Consider the following 24,195-nt stretch of genomic DNA (forward strand, 5'->3'; position numbering starts at 1 on the left):
GTCACCGGTTCGATTCCCAATCAGGACACATGCCTGGGTTGCAGGTCAGGTCCCTGGTTGGGGGCATGCAAGATGCAACCACACATTTATGTTTCTCTCCCTCTCTTTCTCCCTCCCTTTCCCTCTCTTTAAAAACAAGTAAATAAATATTTTTTAAAAAATCAACCAATGAATGCATAAATAAATAAAACAGCAAATCAATCTCTCTCTCTCTCTCTTTCTCTCTCAAAAAAATAAATAAATTTAAAAATGTAAAAAAGAAGGAAAAAGCATTAATGACCATATAAAATGTTGAAAATCAGGTGTATTTATTTTTACTTAAAAATGCATATAGATTTGCTTCTGGTAAAATAATTTGAGAACTCAGAATTTCAGTAAAATGAGCAATAAACTTTCCTCAGAAAACATTTTCCCATTAACTTTCTATTTCTGGGATGCATCAATTATTACCACTTAAAATTTTCCAGACTTTTTCCCCTTAGTTTTTTTCACTTTTTGCTTCTGAGTGTGAAATATGAATACCCTGAAACCAGGGAGCAAATTGTCTTTTTATGTTCTTCCCATATTCTATAATTTCATTTGTGCTGGCTTTTTGGGAGAGTTAAAACATGCCATCAAATGCTGTTACTATTTTTTAGAAGTGGGGGGTGGGTAACACTACTTGGCACATAGAACCTAAAGCCTTGCACTTGGAATACTCCCACCCAAGCAGCACCACTAGCCCCCCAAAAATCTGTGTGTCCTTCTTCTAAATATTCTTGAAATGATATGAAATATAATGGGTATACTTGCCCAAGTTAGTATGTTGTTCAGTTGCATAAAAGAAGAGGGGGTGGGGAGTGGTTTGTCAAATGGCACAATGCACTGAAATGAAGGAATTGCTTAAATCTGTTCTGAAACAAAAAGCAAAGAAGAAGAACCAGAGCGTCCTACCTCAACTCACACAGAAATAAGTGGTGGGTGGGGGCAGGGGTGGGGGGGCAGCTGTATTTGCTATATAGGAAGAGAAGGGAAAATGTTCTGGGCCTTTCATGGATCACACTTCTCACCACAGGTTGCTGCACCTGCTTGTTGGTCATGTGGGCATTTTGACCCACCCCAGAGACAGAGACACTCATAGATCTTTACTTTCACAAATCAGTCATATCCCCTTCCAATGTGTTCATATGTTTTTCTGATCCTGACATTTCTATTTATTTAAACCTGCTGACACTAAGATAACTGCTGTACAGGATTTAGCTATAGATTTGTGATTGTTACTGAATACCATGTGTATTTTAAGTCATGGATCCATTTCTTCATTCATTCTTGGGTCCTCACAGACAAAGCTTTTGTGGCATGATGTACACATTTTAACTACATATCAGAGTGTCTTCACTTGCCACTTCTTTTGATGTAGCATTGCTATACATCCAGTAACAATGTTACATTGCATGCAGGAGAAAGCAGTAAACAGAACTAAGGAAGGAAGGATCTGGCTGTCAGTGTAAATGTAAATAGCAGCTGTTCCATTCAAACTGTTTTTAAAATGACCACACGGTTAGAGCTTTGCATAAAATAGGCCAGATCTACAAGAATCAGGTTTTAGCACCAAATTTAAGAGGCATGCTGCTATCCTCCTGTTTGCACTGTTTTACATTCCACTATTGCACAAACAATAGAGGGGGGAATATATATAATGGTCTCAGTTACAATGTTATTTAAATATCTGTTTCTGTGTGAATATTGTGAGATGCAGATACATCAATATACATAATGACCTGCTGTACAAAGATGACACCGTGAATGGTGCTACTATGTTAGTTGCAAGATATTTGTGAGTCAAGGTCACATGAGCTTATCTTCTGATGAGGTGCTGTGGCCACTATTTGATAGATACTTTTTATCTCAATTTGAAGTTTTTTGAATTATCTTGATATTGTCATTTTTTCAAGCAAAGTGGCTATTTTATATGACAGTACAATGTCATTTAAAAAAATATCTTTGTGCCATTTTTTTTTTGACCAAATATGCACACACATACTCCCGTTTGGTTAGGATGATAAACTACTGGTATTAAGCGCTTAAAGTTTTGCTTCTACATTACAGCTTTACTCAAAACTGTGACCCTTCAATAACTAGCACTACCCTGACTAATAATTACAGATATCCTTTCCATTTAGTTATGTGACCTTCCTATTTAAAATGGAGGAAAAACAATGATGTTTTCTGCCACATGAATATAAAATCTTAACTAAAGACCTTCAGTGCATTGAAGTAGAGCACGGAGGGTCAGAGGATCATGATGGGATAGTTCACCAAACATGATCTGATCTAATATGTTTACCTCATTATAATCTTTATATATAAAACTAGACTCTTCCATGGACTAGAACAGGACTCCTCACATTTCAGGAATCAAAAAAAAAAAGTTTTTAAAGACTCAGTGAATGGATAAAAAAAAAAATGACAATATTAATTTCTATTAGTAACATAAATAAAAATTAAACACACTTGCATGAATACAAGAGTCTAATTTTAATTCTTGTATAATATTTGTACACATTACTTCAAATCAGGATATTAATTAATATCTACATATAAATATACTTTTCTGTCAAATAAACAAGGGCAAGGGCCCCACCAGCTTCTATTTACTCAGTAGGTACAAATCATACAAATAGACCATCATTAAAGAGTTTTTAGTCTTGTTCCTTCTTCTTAATATACATCAAGGAAAAATTCTGAGATAAAGCATTTAGGGAAAAACTATAAACAAATATTAAACCTATTTAATTAGATAATGCCGAAGTCTTTAGGGAGATGTATATGAAGTTTATAATTTACTCTGAAATGCATCAGAAATAATATGGATTGATGGATTAATAGAAGAAAGATGAACAGATATGTTATAAAGCAAATTTAGTATAACATTAAGGGTGGACATGTGGGAATTTACTGTCAAAATCTTTCAACTTTGCTATATGTTTGAAATTTTTTATAATTAAAATGTTTGAAAAAATCCTTATGAATTAATTTACCTTTTATTCCCCTCAGGATTTTTAGTGGTAAGAAAGGCTAGGTATCTAAAAATAATTTAAGATAAAATTACTTTTAAGATTATAGTTCCTCAGGCTCTATATTATCCTAAATTTTTTTCCTATTTTTTATCATTGGTAATTTTCTTTGTTCTTTTTTTTTTTTATAAATGTGAGTTTCCCAACGTGAATATTAACTGACCTATTTTGTAGATTCATTTTGTACAACTCTAAACTTTTCCACCTCTTTAGTAATGGTTTACTTCTTCCTGGTATTAAATCATCCACTACTCTGTTATTCTATAAGTATAAAGCAGGATCAAATCCATTACATCTTAGACTGTTACTTTGGCTAATCATCAAACAAACATCATATGATTTAGTCATTAAGTCTGATATTTTAAATTTTTGTCATGACAAAATTTGATTAACCTTGGGGCTGTAGGATCACCTCTTCTTGATTTCCACCTTCTTATCCTTTGAACTTATGTGAAGCATTTTATCTCTAACATGCATTTGACATTTGTAACACAATGGCTTGTATTATATATAATGTCAACATATGTCAATAAACATGCACCAATTATAGATAATGTTTCTATCAGTGCAGTATAAATTACGAATTGCTACTAAGGTATTTTTGTGTTTATTGTTATTGAAGCTACTGGTATTGGTATAATTGTCACCTTCCAAGAAACAAGGATGATCTTTGGTGTTCTTTTATATCCCCCATTACTTCTACCTAGCACTGTACCTTGAACAAAGTAAGTGCTCTGTATATATGCAGTGAAAGCTTGCCTCTTAAATTTTTTAATGGTTGAGTAAGAGTTGGCTTGATTGAGCCTTAAAAATACTGTTGTTTTCCAGATCAAAACCCATCACCAAATCTTTACCAATAAACCATTTTTACTCCATTTCTTAAAAATTTACTTGGGTTTAAGATTGTGAAAGAACCACAGTTATTGAACTTAAGAAGTATCATCTATTTTACAATGTATTTAAGATGCATTGTTCCTAGTGCTAAAAGGCACTGAAGCTTACCCTAAAGCTTGATACTGTAATGCTATTACTCTAATTATGCAATACACTCTCTTTAGCAATGTAATGATACAAAATTGATAATAATTCACTTAGCTCACTTTCCAAAGTGTTCCAACTTAAAAAGAAATTATTTGGACCCTTTGCCAATATTTTGATAAGTCTCATGGAAAAGATATCTAAATATTCCAGATACACTGAGAATAGGCTGTAGGTTGAGCAGCAACAAAGTGGCATACTCATGGAGTTCTTTCTCAAGAGCATTCATGTATAGAATCTCAGCTGTCCATCTGGTCTAATGGTCAAAGCCTTGAAGGGAGTTAAAACTCCTAGACTGTGGTTCTGGGTTTTTCCCTTGATTTTCCACATACCCCTTTTGGTAAGGAGCTTCTGTTTCTCAGTTTCTCCTCATCTTACCCCATTCCACCCGCAAAGTTCTTTCCCTTGGATTGTTTAGAATGAATAGGAAAAATGACCCATCTGACCACAGCCAGGAATAAGACTTGAAAATATAAGTTATTACTCTCATTGAGTTTGGTCATTACTGAGAAACTGAATTTTATTGTCTGCCAACAGGGGAGGCTTTACACTTGGCTCGGGATTTTGGCTACACTTGTGAAACAGAGTTTCCCGCCAAAGCCGTAGGAGAACATCTTGCCAGACAACATATGGAACAGAAAGAACAGACAGCAAGAAAAAAGATGATCCTAGCAACCAAGTAAGCCAAATGGGGAAGCCTTTGTGTGCTTTTATCGTCTGTGTTTCCATTTTCTTTGTTGAGAGGAACAGTCAGAAAGCATCCATTCTCTAATACAAGGTATGGGCGTAAGGGGCCGGGGTCTCACACACCAGGAGCTAGAGGTATTAAACAAGGACCTTCCCCATTCTTCAGGTGCCCATAGCAAGATTTACACACTGCCCTTGATTCATGCTGGGGTAATATTTGACACAGATGAAAGCTCTTAGAAAACCTCTCCAGAATATGCAGGAATATGTAGGAGAAAACATGTCTAGGAAATGTGGATTCCAGGCAAATATGCCTCTGGTTCCTATGCAATTTAGTATAAATCACTCATTGTGCCTTAATAAGTGAGGACAAAGATCTTAAAACACTGGGAGTATTTGGAAAATGTGAAAAAGTTGAGGACCTAAGAGCATGAGAGGTAGTAGGGACAGCTCTGGGACCAAGGATGGCCATTGGTGCCTTTATCTGGTGTATAATGAAGTAAATAATCCATGGATCATCCCATCTCCTATGGTGATATTGTCAAAAAACAAAAGGTATAATGAATGAGAATGTTTCCAAAATGTGGTAAAAGTCCAATTAAAATGTGAATTAAAATAATGAGAGAAATAGTGTAGGAAAAGGGAAGCTTGCATAAGATGACTTTAAATTTCCTCAAACTTGAAAGTTCTTTGATAATTAATAAAAGAACTACCATTTACTCCATGAAAACCCAGCAGAACAGTAAGTACTGCTGCAAGTCATATTCAGATTTTTAGAGAAAAATCTTTCAGGTAGTAGCTAATTCTTGTTCTCTTCTCTTTATTAAAGTAAATTATTGCTACACATAGGCCATTGATAATTTAGAACTAATAGTTTCAGGTGGTTAAATTATAATTTACAAGTTAGTTTCTTACCTGGGAAAACTTTTAAAGAGAAAGCATAAGGTAGATAATGTTAGAAACACCGCTTCTTATAAAGTGATGTAAAAATGACTTTACAAGACATTGGCTAGAACTTAAATTGACTAAAAATGCATAAAACCAGAAGTACATAGTCCTTCTTCCACCAACTTCCAGTATAACACAGGCCTTTCTATGAATTTAAGGGGTTGTTTTTTATTTTTTGGAATTTTTATTTTTATACTTTTTTACTAAACTCTTCCAAAATACATATTTCATTTGATAATTTAGTTTTTCTGACTATTTGGAACCTATGCATAATATAATACTTTGAAATAATACTCAAAACACAACTCAAAGTACTAATTGGTCAATATTATAGAATACTTACAAGTTCAAACAACAGCAAAACCATTATATCTTAATATCGGAAAACTGTAGGAGTCACTCGTTTGGGCATGGGTAGGGGGCAGGGGTGATAGTTGCTATTTTATTTTATGTCATGAGGAAATTCTTCAAATTAGAGACCAGTGACTTTTATAAGATTTAGCAAAATTTTCTGGTTTAATAGTGTGTTTACTTGCTTTTTAAAAAATGTTTTTAATTTATTTATTGTTTTTCTATTACAGTTGTCCCATTTTCCCCCCATTGTTCCCCCCACCCCGCTCCCCCTTTACCCACAGTCAATCCCCATCCTGTAGTCCATGTTGATGGGTTATTTATATTAGTTCCTCAACTAGACCCTTCCCCTTCTTATCCCCCTTTTCCCCCTCTCACCTCCCCACTGGTCACTGTTAGTCTGCTCTTTGTTTACATGCCTCTGGTTCAATTTTGCTCATTTGTTTGTGTTGTTCATTAGTTTCCTGTGTTAGGTGATATCATATGGTATTTTTCTTTCATTGCCCGACTTATTTTGCTGGGCATAATTCTCTCTAGTTCCATCCATGTTGCCACAAATGGTAGGAGTTCCTTCTTTCTTTCTGCTGCATAGTATTCCATTGTGTAAATGTTCTATAGTTTTTTGATCCACTCATTTACTGATGGGCACTTAGGCTGTTTCCAGCACTTCGCTATTGTAAACAGAGCTGCAATGACCTTAGGGGTGCATAAGTTCTTTTTGAATTTAAAGGTTTTTATGGGACACCTCCTACCTAACAGGTTTGCCCAAGACCCTTGAGTCCTTCATTTTGGGTTTGTGCTGCTTATGGCTATGACTGAATGGGTTTATAATATATTTATGCATTTCTCTTCTGAGAGTACCAGAAATTCTCTTATCTTGCCCCAAAGAAAAAGTAAATAAAAGGCAGTGGCTAAGAGAGAGGAGGAAAAAAACAAGACAAAACAAGAAGAGAAAGGGGAAAGGAATAGCAGGAAGAATGAAGATCAAGAGTTAGAGAAAGAAAATTTTAAGGCAGGTGCAACATCTGGATTTAAAATTTGGTGATAAACTTTGCGCTGAACAGTTGCTAGTGGAAAGACCTAAAACTGGACTTCATGCATGTTTATCTTCCATCAGAGGGGTAGTGTCCATTACTATTTTGTTTCTTTTCCAAAGGGGTGTTTATCAGTCATATTTCAGTTTCTTCAGAAGGAACTGAAAGTACATGTAGTTAGTTGGGATCCTTCATATAATCTCAGGAGAATATAAAGATTCACTATAGATCAAGAGAAGTACACAGTGCTGGAAATTAGGTAGTATCCACCACATGTTCTCAAAACATAATATAATTCTAGCTGGCAGGATCATATGGATTTCCCAATATACATACTCAGGTGATACAGCTGAATGATGCTGTTATCCCGAAATACAAATTACCCAAGAGAAAATAACCTTCATATTTTCTACCTCAAAATCACTTGGTTATGGTTTCATTGTACATACTATAAGGCTTTCACCCCTCAACTAGAAAAATCCTTCTTTTGGACCTCCTTCCCCCAGGAATGGTTATATAACTAGTCACCGCTACCATGACAGCCACTGTTAACATTCAAACATGAGTCCATTTTGGGGGAGCTTCCATCACTCTGTTTATGTATTTGGAACTCAGTGTATTCAAACTGATGCTGAGGTTTTGTTTTCACAGAAGTAAATATTACAAGAACTTGATGAAAGTAGGAGAAATACTTCCATATTTATCCAAGTTATGCTGAGAACATTTATTTTAGTTTAGAAGACTCAACTAGGGAGTTGTATTTTCCTTTTACCTAAGATTTAAGTCATGTATATTATTTCAGGTGACATTTTGACCTTTGATTTAATAAAATATTGTAAGAACATATAATTTTCTTTGATTCTTCTGCCCATAGCTGAACATTTGCAGGCCATTAAATATCAAGCAAAAGTTGAGTTCACTACTTTCAATGACTTCATTTTACATGAAGTATATAGGCCATAAATATGTAGAGATCAGGAGATAGCATTCATAACATTTTTTGTCTTTTTGGTTATTTATACTCATTCCATCTTCTTATGAAATGATGTGAAGTAAGAATTAAGAACCAGAGACTATGCAGTTATAGTAAACATACACAATACCAGTGGTCATCAATATAAATAGATAAAGTAAGGGATGTGTAGGAGTAACATACCTTTTCTGAAACTTACCAATGGATCCAACATGTGCTTTAAGTGGTTTCTAATTTTCCAGTGGTAAAGCATTGGCTATTTTCAATTAAAACAATCAGAGCTGAAATTAAGTAGCCTACATAAATATTCATTACATCCTCACAGCTCACCTTGATTCACAAGGCTCTAATAATTATGTCAAAAATATGTACAATGTTCAAAATTCTTTGTATGAGATACCCAATTGCTGATCTGAATCAGCATATTGATTTATATATTTCCTTCTTATCTCTGGGAATAACAGATTCAGTTGTATTTAATTATATTACCAACTATATCATTGTATGAAAGCCCATTGATTAAGTATCATTAGCCTCCTAATTCCTTTTTATTGCTGGTGCTTTGTTGATTAACCAAATACTTTGGTGTAATTTGCTATGAGAATAGATAGGCAACTTTTAAAATCTAAAATGTACCAGACAAACATTTATTTGATTTATGGAAACATTTAAACATCTTCATTAAATTTAGAACTAAATATGATTAGCATCTAAACTACATAAAGGTAAAGCAGGATAGTTAGCAAGTTTTAACTGAGTGTTACTATACCCATTAATCATCAAAAGGAGAAACGTAGAACTTTAAATTCAGGCATCGGCTAAAAATTATGTCCTTAAGGACAATGATGTAAGTGATAAAGTTAGAATTTATGATTCATCGAAGATCATCTTGTGTTACATAATTCATAATATGACATTTTGTTTGAAGAAACAAGAATATTTCTTATTGTAGCTTCCTAAATAAAATTTTAAATAAGAATTAAACTAAGCATGAAAATAATAACTTTGTGTCATAATGAAATGATAATGATAATTGCCTAAGGGATATCTACAGATTTGTCATCTGTTTTTAAGTCTAGAAGCTGTCCCTAAGCCAGTGAGTTAAGCAGCAGAATCAAATATCAAAGACTGAGAATTCTGAAACTTCTCTTGATACAGCTTATGTGTGGTGTAGTTGAATTGCTTAGCATAAGTTAAATTTTCCCACAATTAGCTTTTTCCTTGTTTCTTCATGAACTTTAAGTTCATTGTAACTTACTGTATTACTTATACAGTAAGGAAGTTGATTTGCTAACATATAAATTAGTTTACTCAAATATCCAAATAATTTCCTTAATATAACACAAGAACTAAGACAATGTTTTAACCTTCCTTTTAGTTTTCTAAATATATTTTAATTTGGTAGAAAATTTTAAAACTCATCTTTAAGAAACTTTGTACTAATGGATCACATTGATGGCCTTCCAGACAGTAATTCATTCTGATAGTCTGAAAAATGATAACATCAATCTGTATTTAAAAATTTAGTTAGACATTAACTAAAAGCAAAGATAATATAGCCAACTATTAAATAATACAAAGCACAACAGATAATGATGCCCACAAATATTGTCATTTGATGCTATCAGACACTTAGCTTAGTTGCTATTCATCTATTAAAAATGGGTTATATACCTGAAAGTCAGATTACTGGTCTAACTTAGAACAGAAAAAGTGAGTTCATATCAAATATACTCAATTAAAGTACACACATGTCGTTGTGGAAAGTACACATTTAGATGCTGTATCTCAGAGACTCAATCAAACATTAGCAGGGGGATATGGAGGATTCCAATGGCTTTAGAGCAGATAAGTACTTATCCCTGTTCATTTGTTTTTCCTATCCCCATGATTCTCTTTACTTTCAACTGTGTTCAAAATGAATAAGGCAAATTCTGTGAATTGAAGCAATATTTGAACACTGGCAATAAACCTGAGGGTCATTATTCATTTAAAAAATTACAAAATGCAGCCCTGGCTGCTGTGGCTTAGTGGATTGAGTGTCAGCCTGCGAGCTAAGTGTCGCTGGTTCGATTCCCAGTCAGGGCACATGACTAGGTTGCACTTCAGGTCCCCATTTGGGGGCACGTGAGAGGCAACCACACAGTGATGTTTCTCTCCCTCTCTTTCTCCTTTCCCCTCTCTCTAAAAATAAAATAAATAAACAAATAAAAACAAAATGCGTACCATATGATTTCACTCATATGTGGACTCTAGTGAACAAAATGAACTAACAAGCAAAATACAGACAGACTCACATAGAGGGCAGGCTGACAGTGTCAAGGGTCGGAGGCATTTAGAGGGCTGGGTCAAGGGGTATGGAGGGACTGAGCCAAAAAAAAAAAGGGAAAAATTCACAGAGAATAGTGTGGTGATTGCAGTGGGGAGGGGGTGGGAGGAAGTGGAGAAGAGTATAGGAGGGATAAATAATGATGGAAGGAGACTTGACTTGGGATGGTGGACACACAATACAGTATGCAGATGATGAATTGTGGAATTGTGCACCTGAAATCTGTATAATTTTGTTAACCAGTATCACCCCAATAAATTCAATAAAAAAGGGAAAAATCACAAATGATCTTGGGAAGATTTCAATAAATTTTAAGCACCTAATAATAAATAAGACTCCATAGATTTTTAACTCAGTGATAAGTTATTTGTGTTTCAATGCATGTTGTCATTTTTTAGTAGTTATTTGTTAATGACATAAGTGCTTTGGAGAGGAATCAGTGGCTGGGTCCATGGAATGACATTCACTTGAAATAAATTGATCCTTCTATACTTTTCCTTGGCTATATTGATAATTATAGTCAGGGCTACATGTCTACATTTTTGTGAATGCCCATTATAAATCCATATTATCCCTTGACTATAGAGTGGCTTCACTTTAGAAGATAAATTATTTTGAGCAATTCCTGGGGTGTTCTTTACTTAACCCTTTAGCTACTGTATTAATCTAGTGTTTTGTTGTTTGAAAAATTGTTTCGTTATGTCTTCCTTCTTTAGAATTATATCATTTGGACTACTTAAGACAAAGAAAGACTTCACTGTTATACATTATACATGGTAATATGTCAGTTAAAACTGAAACCAATGATCAGAAATCGTAATCATTTAAAGAAAAGCAACAAGAAAATGCTCTTACATGGAGCATGACAACCATTTTTGTGAGGCTGGTGGAATACATTCACATAAGTAATATCTACATCAAATATTAAGATACTAATTTAGTCCACAAGAGTTTCAATTATAATGAAATATTGGAAAAAAAGAATTTTCCAAAGTTAACTTGAATCATGGCTCTGAAAGATGCCTGTAACTTGATTTGAGCTTTCTTATAGGTATGATATCACCTCAACATCACATTTTAATTTAAAAAAATTATTAATTGTGATCTTTTTATATAGAATTTTCCTTATCTTTAGGTTAATCTATGAATATTTATTTTACAATTAACCTTGGTTTTATCAGTGCCCCTGGACTCTCACTCACTGGAAAAGTTTATGATAGTGCTATGCTTAGAGAAAAGTGGCTGTTGTGCACCTCATCTCTATGTTGTGAATGGAACTTCGCAGGTTGCCTTATGAAATTTTATCTAGCGCTCTTTCAATGGGAAAACAAACCTTTAATAAAATACCATGGGATGAAATTAAAGCCCCATTTAAAGAGTTCAATTTCCACTTTGAATCTTTTATTTTAGACAAATTTGTAAAGAATTCCAAGACCTCTTGAGCCAAGATAGATCACCACTGGGATCTTCCAGACCCACTCCAATTCTAGACCTGGACATCCAGAGACACTTAACACATTTCAGGTAAGACTGGTTTTCTCATTGGTTTGAACTCTCTTTTTATATTTTGAAAACTGTCTTTACTAACCCATACATTTTTGGATTCCTATCACAATTCCATTTAGAGATATGACATATATTTATATGGTCACTGACTGAAGTTTTTGCAATTCCAAGCATCTAAGATAAAATAATAAAAATAAATAATGCATGAATCACTTTAGATAAGATTTAATATCTTTGTGTGATTATCAAGAACTTATGACTTTGAGAGTGGACTTTATTATTTAAATAATCATACTTTTGGTTCAGGAGTCTGAAATCTTTTAAACAGTTTTTAAAAATCTTGATTGGTTTAATTTTTGAATGAACATATGATACAACAAAATTAATGGGATGTTATAGACTGATTTTTCAGGAGTATAATTTCTTCATAACTAGAAACTGCAAATGGTTCTTAAGTTAGTCTGCACAAACATACTTAAAGGACCTGGAATGTATTATGAACAGCGCATTTTGAATTTTATTTTTGAGAGGGCTTGGAAAAGAATAGAATATTTTTTCCTGGTTATCTTATGCCCTGGATGCAATGTAGAAAAGAACATGTAACTATTCAGGTTCATTCCAATTTAGAACTATGCCAACAGGATATTTCTCACCAATACAAAAGTGTTTATTCTCTTTTAATTAGTATCATTTAGTTTAAAAATTCTAAGGAAAGAGTTATATACATTAAATTTTAAAATGTTTTTAATACTTTTCAATGATTTTGATGCTGTTGAGGGGAATACTCCATTTTAATAAAGAATGGGTACTTAAATAAGTTGGAATTTTATCCTCAACATCGGAGATCTTTAAATAGAATATTTTATTTTCTATAATATTACAAGGCTCTTCAAAATGTAATAGACACATCTCTGAAGACTAAACTTAGGCTATCTCTTCCAAAAATGCACAAAACATTCACAGGACTTTTCCCCTCTGACTCAATTGGGTTAGTGGAGATGAGTGTCCTAAAACTGGAAGAAAATATAATGCCTAGATGTATAGAGAAAAAGACTTTGGAGTTAATATAACCATCTTCAAATTTAGACCCTTACACATCTGAGCTGGATTGTTTGGGGTAACCTATAGACTCTTTCCAAGCCTCTCTTTTCTTAGCTGTAATTGAAATAAAAACTTCTCCATTATATGGTGGTAGTGAGCTAAAATGAGAAAACAAATATAAAGTAAGAATTCCTATAAATGATGTATGTTTACTCCACCATTGATCCAAGTTAAAATGTATAGATTGTTCCACTATCGTATCTGTACACATATTTTTATTTGTATGCATACTAAAAACATCTATAATTTTTACAAATCTTTAAGTCAGAACTTAATAATTTTATACAAATTCAATTCTGGATTTGAGGAGGCTTAAGTCAAAAATTTATTCTAAGGAGGAACTTACTGTTCAAATAAAGAGAATTGGAAGTCTACATCATGTCTATAAGTTATTTCCAATTATAGATGCTATAGCCTTCATCAGACAGAGAGTTCAAACTAAAACACAGCATAAACATGTAAATCAGATGTCAGCTACAGTGTGAAATAAAGAGCCAAATCATTTGTTTGCTCAGTATAGCTACAATCTGCTAATGTGTTGATACTTTAGTCATTTTCCAACTCGATGCTACAGAACTCTTTAAAGAAAACTTTTGCTTCTAACTTAAACTGAATGTTTCCCAAATGGGTTTTATATTCAATAATTGACATTCCCATGCAGGATATGGTAACAGGGCAGTCTGGTGTCCCCTGAAGAACAAAATATATGGTAAATTGCCCCTCTAATTCTCAGTTCAAAAAAAGAAAGACAGAGGAAGAGAGAGATCATATTTCAGGTTGTAAAACTCTCAAGATTACCTATGGCTGCATATTCTCAATTATAATTTTTGAAACTCATAACCACAACTTAAATCACTTAACACTATATAGTGTATCTACTTATAAAAGTATGATCTATAAAATTTTGGTGTTACTTATATGTTGAGTATTTTGTTATCAAAAAGTTATGAATCCCATTTATTATGCTCTTTTAATATTTGTCTGATTTTTCATTTATTTTTAACCACATGCCAGATTATTTGTGTAGATGAAATCTTTTGATTTTACAGTGGGAGGCAGTATGATGGTAGATGTCACTTAACCAAAACTCATTTTATAGCAAATTTCCTAAATTATATATTTTTAAATTATGGTAAAAAAACCCACATAACATAAAATTTACCATCTAAACTACAATATTCCCTCACTTATCCTGGGTTTTACGTTCTAAATGCACCCCCTATCCTGTGATAGGTGAAAATCCATGAAGTAGGAATCTTACATTTATTTTAGTATTTATATATATTTTAAGGCTTTATAAACCCTTCCCACACACTTATAAACTGTTCCCAGTCCCTTATTAGCCTTTCCCACTCCATTATTAACCTTTCCCACTCCCTTATTAACCTTTTCCACTTTTATAAATACTACTTACGTTCTTAAACATATTCTATACTCTTAAACCTACATAACTTTAACAACATATGTATACAGCACGTGATAAATAATTAAATATAATATTTTTAAAAATCCCGCGATACAGTGAGGCCATGATAAGTGAACCGCGATATAGAGAGGGGCTACTGTATAACCATGAAATAACAACTTCCCATTCCTCACTTTCTCCAGCCCCTGGCAATGACCATTTGACTTTCTGTGTTTATGAATTTGGCTACTTTTTAGATGTTTCATATAAGTAGAATCATACAGTACTTGTCTTTTTGTCACTGGTTTATTTCACTTAGCATAACATCCTTAAGGTTCATCTATGTTGTAGCATGTGTTAAATTTTCTTCCTTCTAAGACTGAATAATATTCCATTGATATATATGTGACATTCTACTTAGCCATTCATCCACCAAGGGACACTTGGGTTGCTTCCACCTCTTGGTTATTGTGAATAGTGCTGCTATGCACATGGGTGTGCAAATGTCTCTTTAAGATTCTACTTTCAATTCTTTTGAATATATACCCAGAAGTAGACTATGTCGTATTGTAACTCTATTTAAGAAACTGCCATACTGTTTTTCATAATGGGTGCACCATTTTATATTCTCACCAATAGTGTCCAGGATTTTACTTAATTCCTCCATATCCTGGCCATCACTTGTTATTTACTTTTTTTTTTTTTTTTTTTTTTTAGTAGTAACTATCCTAATTAGTGGGAGATGATACTCCATTATGGTTTTGGTTTGCATTTCCCTAATGATTAGTGATGTTAAGCATCTTTTTTAATGCTTGTTGGCCATTTCTGTGTCATCTTTGGAGAAATGTCCATTGCCTTTTTTTAAATCTGCTTGTTTGCTTTTTTGTTGTTGAGTTTTATGAGTTCTTTATATAGTCTGGGCATTAACCTCATATTAGACATGTGATTTGTAAATGTCTTCTCCCGTTCTGTAGGTTGCCTTTTTATTCTGTTGATTGTGTCCTTTGATGCACAGATGTTTTTCATATAATCCAATTTGCCTATTTCTACTTTTGTTGCCTATTTTTTCTGTGTCATATCCAGGAAATTCTTGCCAAATTCATTGTCATGAGGTTTTTGGCCTACTATGTTATCCTCTAAGAGTGTTACATTTTAGGTCTTATAGTTAGGTCTTTGATCCTTTTGAGTTAATTTTTATATATGGTGCAAGATGTGTCCAATTTCATTCTTTTGCATGTCTTAAATTGCATTAAGATCTTACCTAACATCACCCATAGGTTCAGCAACTTTAAGCAAAACGGTGGATAATGAAAACAATTTTGCCATAAGCTAATTAATACAAACAAGAGTTAAGTTTTTAAGGCATCTCATCAGCATTATAACAAAACTGTTATTCAAGGACCTACTGTTATTCAAGGAACTGCTTGTATATTCTTTTAAACAAAAAGTTTAAATATGGATTAAACATTGCCAGCTAAAACTCAGATTGAAGTCTCCTAACGTAGACTGAATTTAAATGTGTGCATTTTTTGTTTTTACTGTGCATTTATTAAAAGTAGCCTCAATAGATTATCTTAATAAGACTGTAAAATTCAGTTCGTTGCCTGACCTTGAGACTCCACACTTTACAAGTGTAGCCCTTAAACCTGGCTTCACATTAAACTCTCTCTTGGAGCATTTTAAAAATCTTAGGACCTGCAGTACCCTTGTAAAGACCTGATTCGACTGTTCTAGGGCTGCACTCAGTCGTCTGTTATTTGCAGATCTGAAGTTGATTCTGATACTTAGTCAACTTTAAGAACCACGGTCCTAGGATATTCCTAGGCTATTAGCACTTCTTTTTTTGTTTGTTTTGAAGAAAAAGCATTCTAATTCTTTTTTACATTTATTTTTATTGTTTTTCTATTACAGTTGTCCCACATTTTCCCCAATTGCTCCCCCCCACCAGCCCCTAATTCATTTTTAAAGTGACACTGAGAATTCTGGAGTTTTGTCTTGTACATCAATGTATTAAAGAGACTCTACATTTCTTATTCTGCTAATAATTTGGGTAACAGTGTTAGCATAGGGTATGCCACTTTCATAATTTCGTAGTGAGAGTGGTAACTTTAATTTTGATAGAAGCACAAGCTCAAGAGAAAAATTAGTTAGAAAGGAAGCATATCACATCTACCTTTGAAAACAGTCCAATGACAGAATCCGATTACCCAGTTTTTGCTGAGTGCTGGCTGAGAAAGAAGGAGAGTATGATTGGGTGGGCATAGAGGATACTCTAATTAGTAACATCAGCTTGAGCCACTATTTTACTTAGTCAAAATCTCCTTCCCAGTGCAGAGCACTTGAATTATACCTCACAGGATGGCTGGTAGGGCACCTTAAGAACTGTGGCTTACTTTTAGCAGATTGTATTCATCTGGGTAAAATTAGGGAATGATCTGGCCTGGTAGAGCGTGGATAACTACTTCCCATTCTCTGTAGTAGTTGAGGTATGAGAGTGCTCTGGAACACCGCGTGTGGTGACCCTCCTCACAATTCACAGCCGGGAAGGCTGCTGTTTCCATCAAAATGACCAGAGGCAGCTTTATTAATTATTTATACTTCACTGGGTACCATACTAAATGAGTCTTGCTGTAGAGAACACAGCAGACACCACAACTTCTCCTGGAAGGGGGGAGAAAATTGACGGAAATCTGCGGGAGACCTCGTAGCTACAATTTCCAGGAATGGTGACTGTAATTAGACAAAGGTGGCATGGGGTTCCGTGGACAGAACAGACTTAGCTGAAATGGTAACCCAGAGCCCTACTTTTCTGAAATGTTAGAAATTCTCCTTTTCAAGATCCCAGGAAATCTTCACTTTTCATTTCTTTGCCTCTTATGTTCTCAGAATCTCATTGAATCTGAAGTCAAGCATCTGGTAACGTGAATAACTGGAGGAAGTTAGACTATCTTTAATACTCAGTTCAGAGAGAACAACCTAATAGGAAAATGAGGAAGTTTTCTTTCTCAACACTCACTTGGGAGCCTGAAATTTTATTGTTTCTAATATTTTAATGTGCTAAAGTCAGGTGCTGCAAAGACAACTAAAGGAATGCCTCGTTCTTTAGAAAGTTCTAATGTAGAACACAGTTACACTCCAAAGACTTAAAGGAGACAGATTTTATAATAGAGAATTACTTGGAGCAACCAGTAAAGGCTTTCATTTTTATATCCACAGTGCTTAGCACATTGTATATGCCCAATAAACACATGTTAATAAGAGTATATTATGGTGCTATCTGTATTAGGTCTTAGATGAATCCTCCACGAATTCATGCCCCAAGGCCACAGGCTGGAGAAGTGAAATGATCAACGTGTGCTTACTTCTCCTATTTGAGTCAAAAAGTGTGCTGGTATCACACCTTACAAATAGATACTCCTACTACTGAAAATAAGAAATGTATAGGCATTCCCAGATAACTGTGTGCCTGCTGGTGATTAATTTTTTTCATTCATTCTCACTTTTAAAAGCTCCTTTACATTTCCCACTCCCCTCCAATATTTAGATATTCTGTTCCACATCCCTGTCAAGTTGCCACCCACTCCAGGCTTGAAAATGTTCAGTGATAGACCACTCTTTTCTTACCTCGGTGTTTCTACTATCTCCGACAACTCTATTAGAAATGCCTTTTTTTTCCAATGAGGCGACATCCATCTCCCTAAAGTCCCCCTCCTTGGGGACTTTACAGAGTCACTTCAATCCTGTTTTCCTCCCAATTTCTAAGGACAGCTCTCCCACGTTTCGAGTTTTCCTGGGCTATTCATACCTATTTCCTTTAGCATTTCACATATGTCATGCATTTCAGTCAACTCAGCTAGCGTCATCTGAGTGCTATGTGCTTGGCAACATGCTGAAGAGAGGATATTTCTTTTTACTTAAATGTGAGCATGTCTGCTCTTCTCTAAAAAGCCTACAGTGTGCATAGTTCCCCTCGCCCCCACTTCAGATGGAAAGTGGCAGGGAAGGTCATCTGCAGTGGATGAATTTGTTAGTCTTGCAAAACTATTTTTCAGTGCCAGAAGCAAAATGAAGAAATTTTACTTAACTCTCCAATCCCAAAAGAAAACATCATGAAATAAATTACACAACTAAGATAGCATTTTAAGAAATAAAATTATTAAGCCTCCTTCAGGATATTCTGTCCAGGGCAAGGGGACATCTAAACCCATTTTCTTTAAGAATAGTGGAAATAGTGAGCCTAAATTGTGAAGAAAAAAAGAATCCTATGTTTTCCAAACTTCAGCTCCTTTACGTAAGGTTGAAACTAAACTTTAAAACTTAAACTCCAAAAGTGAGTTTTCAGGTACAAAAACCCAACATACTCATTAGGTCTTATTCGCCAGTTAAGTAAGCAAGGAACGTTGGTATTTACAGAGAAGAAAAGTCTTCTTTGAAGTAAAACTTTCACTAGCAACAATGTCTACTAAAAATAAAACAGGCAATAGTTTTCACTTCCTTAACAGACAAATGGAACCATGATGCACTTCTTGTATGAATCTACATCACATGCTTACATTCATTTAATATTAAGTAGGGAGTTAGTTAGAGAATTAAATCAGTTGCCAATAGTTATTGTACTTCACAATAACAAATGCTGCAGGAGATACATAAATAAAAGCAGATCATTTGATGACATTTTAATGGATTTTTAGGTTCAGCATGTAAGGGGTTAGTAACTCAAATAAAATGGACCAGAAGCAGCTGTTTGTTTGTTTTTTTAAGATTTTATTTATTTATTTTTAGAGAGAGGGGAAGGGAGGGAGAAAAAGGGAGAGAATCATAAATGTTAATACACCCACCCAAATGGCTGCCTGTCACATGCCCCCAACCAGGGACCTGGCCTGCAACCCAGGCATGTGCCCTTATTTGGGATTGAACCAGTGACCTTTTGGTTTTTGGGACAACACCTAAGCTATTGAGCCACACCCATCAGGGCACAACTGTTTCTATAACAAGTTGTAAACATGGCCCACAATAATTATGTGTGACTAACTGATTTTGGGGAATGCATACATTAGGGAAGAATTTAGATAAGTCTTTATTTAAATAACTTGTTTTTTTTGAACCATAGCTTGGGGAAGAGTCATAGGGAAGAAGCATGAGATTGTGGAAACCACTCTGGACAGATGTCGGGGGCCTAGCTCAGTCTTCCCTTGGTCACTAGCTGGAAGTGTGGGTTTCGAGCGGGCACCTCACCAGCCCAGGCTCTGCAGGCGCATCTGTAAGTGGAGGCAGCTAAGCTGGATGCTTTCTAAAGCTCCTCTAGCCCAGGGAGGTTTTACGCCATTGTCAGTTTACTGCTCCACTTTAAATCTTTATTTTTGTTGCATTTCCATATAATCTCATTTCTTCTCTTTATGTTTTAGCCACTCATTTATTTAAAAAAGTCAACAGTTGAGTAAAAGTTAGCTAAAAACACGAGAGTCCTAAGATTAGTGTCTCAAGTCCCCTATACTATAGAAAATATGAATGGTCTAATAGGGAGAAATGTAAGGAACTTGTTTATTTCTCCCCAAAAGCTCTATCCCCAATGTGGAAAAGAAAAAGGATACAAATGTCAAAAAAAAAAAAATGCCTTTATCTTCAAAAGGTTGACTTGGATGTGATTAACTTTGGTCTCTCCTAATGTGTGTGCAATGATTGTATCCTTAGCCTCCTTGTCTAATGAGCTGGACTGAAGTAAAATGGAATCCCAAGGACCCATTCCACTTGGGGAACTAAGGGTTAGTAGCTGAGAAGAGCAGGAAGAATGTGACATTAGCGGGGTAAAGAGAAAACACATCTCCCAATCTGGTAGAGATTCAACACAGTCATAAACACATAACTCCAAAGTGCATTTCATAAAGCACTAGTCCCATGAGATGCACCCTAGTCTCATGATCAAGTATTTCTTGGATCAAGAAACTCTGACTGTTATACTCCTCTTGAAGTCTGTCAGTGCACATTAGCATGTCAAAGGCTTCCAGGACCTTTTGAATGGAACCATTTTTGAATGGAAGGAATATTTAGTCTTATGTTTTCAAAACTTGATCACAGAAATTTTTTTCCCCTTAGAATAATTATTAACATTCCATAGATCTGAAGTTCTGTAGAAGTTCTTGGGGGAAATGCTGAAGAAATTCATCATCCTTCTTTTCCCAAAAAGGATAGCAGACATGGTAGTTAGGTATTATTTCCTGGCCCTAAGGGAACACATCCAACTCCCTACCTGCATTTAAACTGTTTTAGAACCCATCTCAAACCATCAAAGCAGGGTCTTTGCGGTGGGACCCACATTGGTATTTTTTTAACTAAGCTTCCCAGGTGTTTCTCATCTATATTTAGGGTTGAGAACCATACCACTGAAGGAACCACAGAACATTTGTGAGTGGGCTGTGAGGGCCTTGCTAATGACTAAATTCAATGATTTCTAGCCACCAAAGAACTATATACCTTAAATATGCACCTTACTTAAACTCCATTTTCAAATCACTTGGGACCATGGGATAATATAATCTATGTAGAAAATAAGTACAATCAGCCAGTTTCCCTTTTCCTCTATTTCCTCCAACAGTTAGGCTGCAAAGGATAGACACTGTCAAGTTCTAGAAAGAGAGGACCCAGCTACTCTCCTCAGGGTGAGGTCTCTCTCCATGGCCTATATTCAGGGGTTGTGCTGCTTCAGAGAGATGAAGGGCCTCATCCTCAGAGCTCTGAAAAGAAGTAAGGTTTTGTAAAGAAGCCCCACAATCCTTTGCTGGTGTTCTCCAGGGTCTGTTTCCCAGCCTCCTGCCCTCACCGCTGGTCTAAGGAGTGCAAGAAGGCATTTTTCTGGCTGCCACCAAAAACTATAGCGGGGGATAGAGACTGAGCCCGGGGCTATATTTGGACCTAAGCCTGCAGTAGCTGAATAATCCAGCAGGAAAGGAAAAGGACGCTTGTCTTTCCTTTAAATCTTGCTGCTTGTGTGCCTGCCTGAGGCCAAAAAATAAAACTGAAGTTGATGACAGTGGCATCTGTATGCAATTCAGAAAATCAAAGATATACGATAGCAAACACCCATTGGAATAATGCAACATAACAAAATAATAGGAATAATAGCCCAAACTATTTCAACCTTTATACATACAAAAACAAATGGAGGAAGAGAAGTTTGCTTGTCAAATATTGTCCAGGTAAAAAGTTGAAATTTGACAAAATAAAATTTGCTTTTACTCTAATTACCTAAATGATGACAATAGCCAGCTGTTTTCTCTCTTGATTTTCAGTCTTCTAGTTTGTAACATAATAGTATCTATTACTTCCAGCTTTTTGTATAACAAAAAATAAAAGCTAGGAAAATCCATCCACAGTTGTCAGACACAACGGAGTAACCCAGTCTTCAGTGACAAATACTAATGAGGTTTTTATTTCCTTTTCAATACATATTAAATCAATGTTTACTTAGAAGATAGAAAGAATATGATGGGACCCAGGCCCAACTCTTGCCAAGATAAAAAGAATCCAGGGGAAGATTCTATAGGAGTTTGCATTAGGCTATGTTTTAGAAAATTGCTTTAGCAGTTTAATTTAAATTAGTTTAGACAAATCAGTTAATGATAAAGCATTCTGAAGGGCAATTACAGCAATATGGGACAGCTTTGTAACATTTCTCTAGTATACAACAAAAACAAAGCTAATGAAATGTAAGCCATATTTACTCAGATTAAGGAAAGTAAAATAGCTCCTTTCCCTTTAGTAGATTGTACATTCAGAATCCTATAACTTCCATCTCAAACAAGCAATGAAGGTTTTGAGATTTTAAAGATAAACACATAAAGCCTTGGCTCCAAGAAAAAAAATGCCTCTAACCAAGGATCACAAGGTGTGAAGAAAAGTTTGTGAAATTTTTATTGTATGGAAGTTTCTTGATAGTCTTTATCATTAATGTCAAGTGCAGTCATGTGTCCCTTAATGATTGGGATACTTTCTGAGAAATGCATCCTTAGGCAATTTCCTCACTGGGCAAACATCATAGAATGTACTTACAGAAACATAGATGGTGTAGGACTTTTGCATATGTTGTCTTTCATTGATTGGAACATCATTTTGTGGCACGTGACTATAGATTATAAGTATAAACACTGAGTTAAAGATGGGGTGTTACTAACATCTGACTAACAAAACTACACTGGAAAAAGAAGAATTATAATTTATTATCTTTCAAATAGTCTCTTCTCTTTCATCCTCTATTACCTTTTCATTTCTGAGTCTTGATTTCTTCAATTTTAATCCAACTGATAATACAGTTTGAACTGTTGCAATATATTTTCCTTTTAAAAGTTAAAGTCTGTATCAGAATTTATTTGTCAAGCCCATTGGTCAAGAAGAGGTTAGGAAGCCACCTTATAAAAAGACAAAAATTGTATTAGTTCGCAGGTGTGCTCACATGCACACACACACATACACACACCATCTTTCCAGAAAAGGTGCTCTACCCTGGGGTGTCGCCTCAATTGCTGAAATGTGAACATACCCCAACACTTAGGGAAGTCATAAAGTAGAGCTCTTACAGAGAGAAAGGGGGTTCTTTCACATAGCACCTTGGTGTAAAACCCAACAACTAGTGTTGAGGAAAACAGGACTTTATTTACAATATTCCAACCTGGGGAGGGCAGTGAGCACTTCAGCTCAGAGCCCTGTTCTCCCACGGGACCCAGCACTTCCCTTGCTCCTCAAAAGGCTATTATAAGCCAAAAACATTCCCATAAGTTCCCCATTCTTTATCTGTCAGCTCTCTCCTGCAGGATCTGGGGTACGATGTCATCAGCCTCCATATAACAGCCCAGGAAAACATGTGCTTTGCCCTTTCAAAGTCACATGGTATTCTCCCTTTCAAAACTGCATGGAGTTCTTTTCTGCTCTCCTTGTGAACCTCGTGGATCTCCTCTCCTCCTCTCTAAAATGGTTGCCACCTATTTTTAAACCCCTGACTATATCCTGTGATGCAGTGGGCATGGTAACCAGTTCTGACCATTCGCAGAAACTTGTGCAGGCTCTGTGTGCTCTTTTCGCACCATCCTATGGTCAAAACCCCTCCCATCTTCTTGGGGCCTTGGAAGAACCAAACCATTTGTATAACTGAGACACTAGCTACTAGCCATAGTCATGCAAAGGCATCTTAAAAACTGTTCCCTTTTTCCCATCCCCCAACCCTCAGGTTCTGGGAATTTTTGGAGACCCCCCCCCCCCATTTTGTAATAGAGCTTCACCTCTGGGTGAGCAAATAGCAGCTACCTTCCTGAACTCAGTCTACTTGAAGAGATGGTTTATGTTGCAGAAAGATGCTCTAGAGAATGTTAATTGGGAGGGCTAGCAAAATAAGTTTTTAAAATCATGAATAAAGTTAAGAAGATGATTGTTAAATATAAGTTACATTTTCTCTAACATCAGGTGCCATAACAATAGCAGTCTAGATTTTCTCAGCAGGTGATTATATTGCTCACAGTCAATTGTCAGAACCTTCCTGTTCTTCAGTGTGAAATTAGTAATGGGAAAATGAAATCAATGAGCTGGAATCTAGTTAGAGACAGAAAGAAGAGTTCAAAGTAAATATAGCTACTAAGCCTGACTAGCTAGGATCCAAACCTCAAATTTTGACCCTTGCTTCTTTAGTTTAGACTTACTGATTTGGCAAGACATTTTCCTAAGAATTATTCTTCAGTCAGATCTCTCTCAGTGTACTACAAGTGGATATGTTTTCCTTAATC

General features: G+C 35.2%; 1 protein-coding gene across 2 annotated transcripts in view; it reads left to right on the plus strand.

Annotated features, from left to right (window-relative positions):
• TFAP2D (transcription factor AP-2 delta) overlaps positions 1-24,195 on the plus strand; it is a 59,355-nt gene that overhangs the window by 28,617 nt on the left and 6,543 nt on the right. For both annotated transcript variants that reach the window (XM_090280476.1, XM_090280474.1), the window contains 2 exons: positions 4,632-4,773; positions 11,827-11,940. In XM_090280476.1, the coding sequence (XP_090136602.1) occupies positions 4,632-4,773; positions 11,827-11,940 (256 nt within the window). The remainder of the gene's footprint in view (positions 1-4,631; positions 4,774-11,826; positions 11,941-24,195) is intronic.

The sequence above is a fragment of the Furipterus horrens genome, unplaced genomic scaffold, assembly GCF_987537825.1.
Source record: "Furipterus horrens unplaced genomic scaffold, mFurHor1.1.pri manual_scaffold_6, whole genome shotgun sequence".
NCBI classification, from domain to species: Eukaryota; Metazoa; Chordata; class Mammalia; order Chiroptera; family Furipteridae; genus Furipterus; species Furipterus horrens.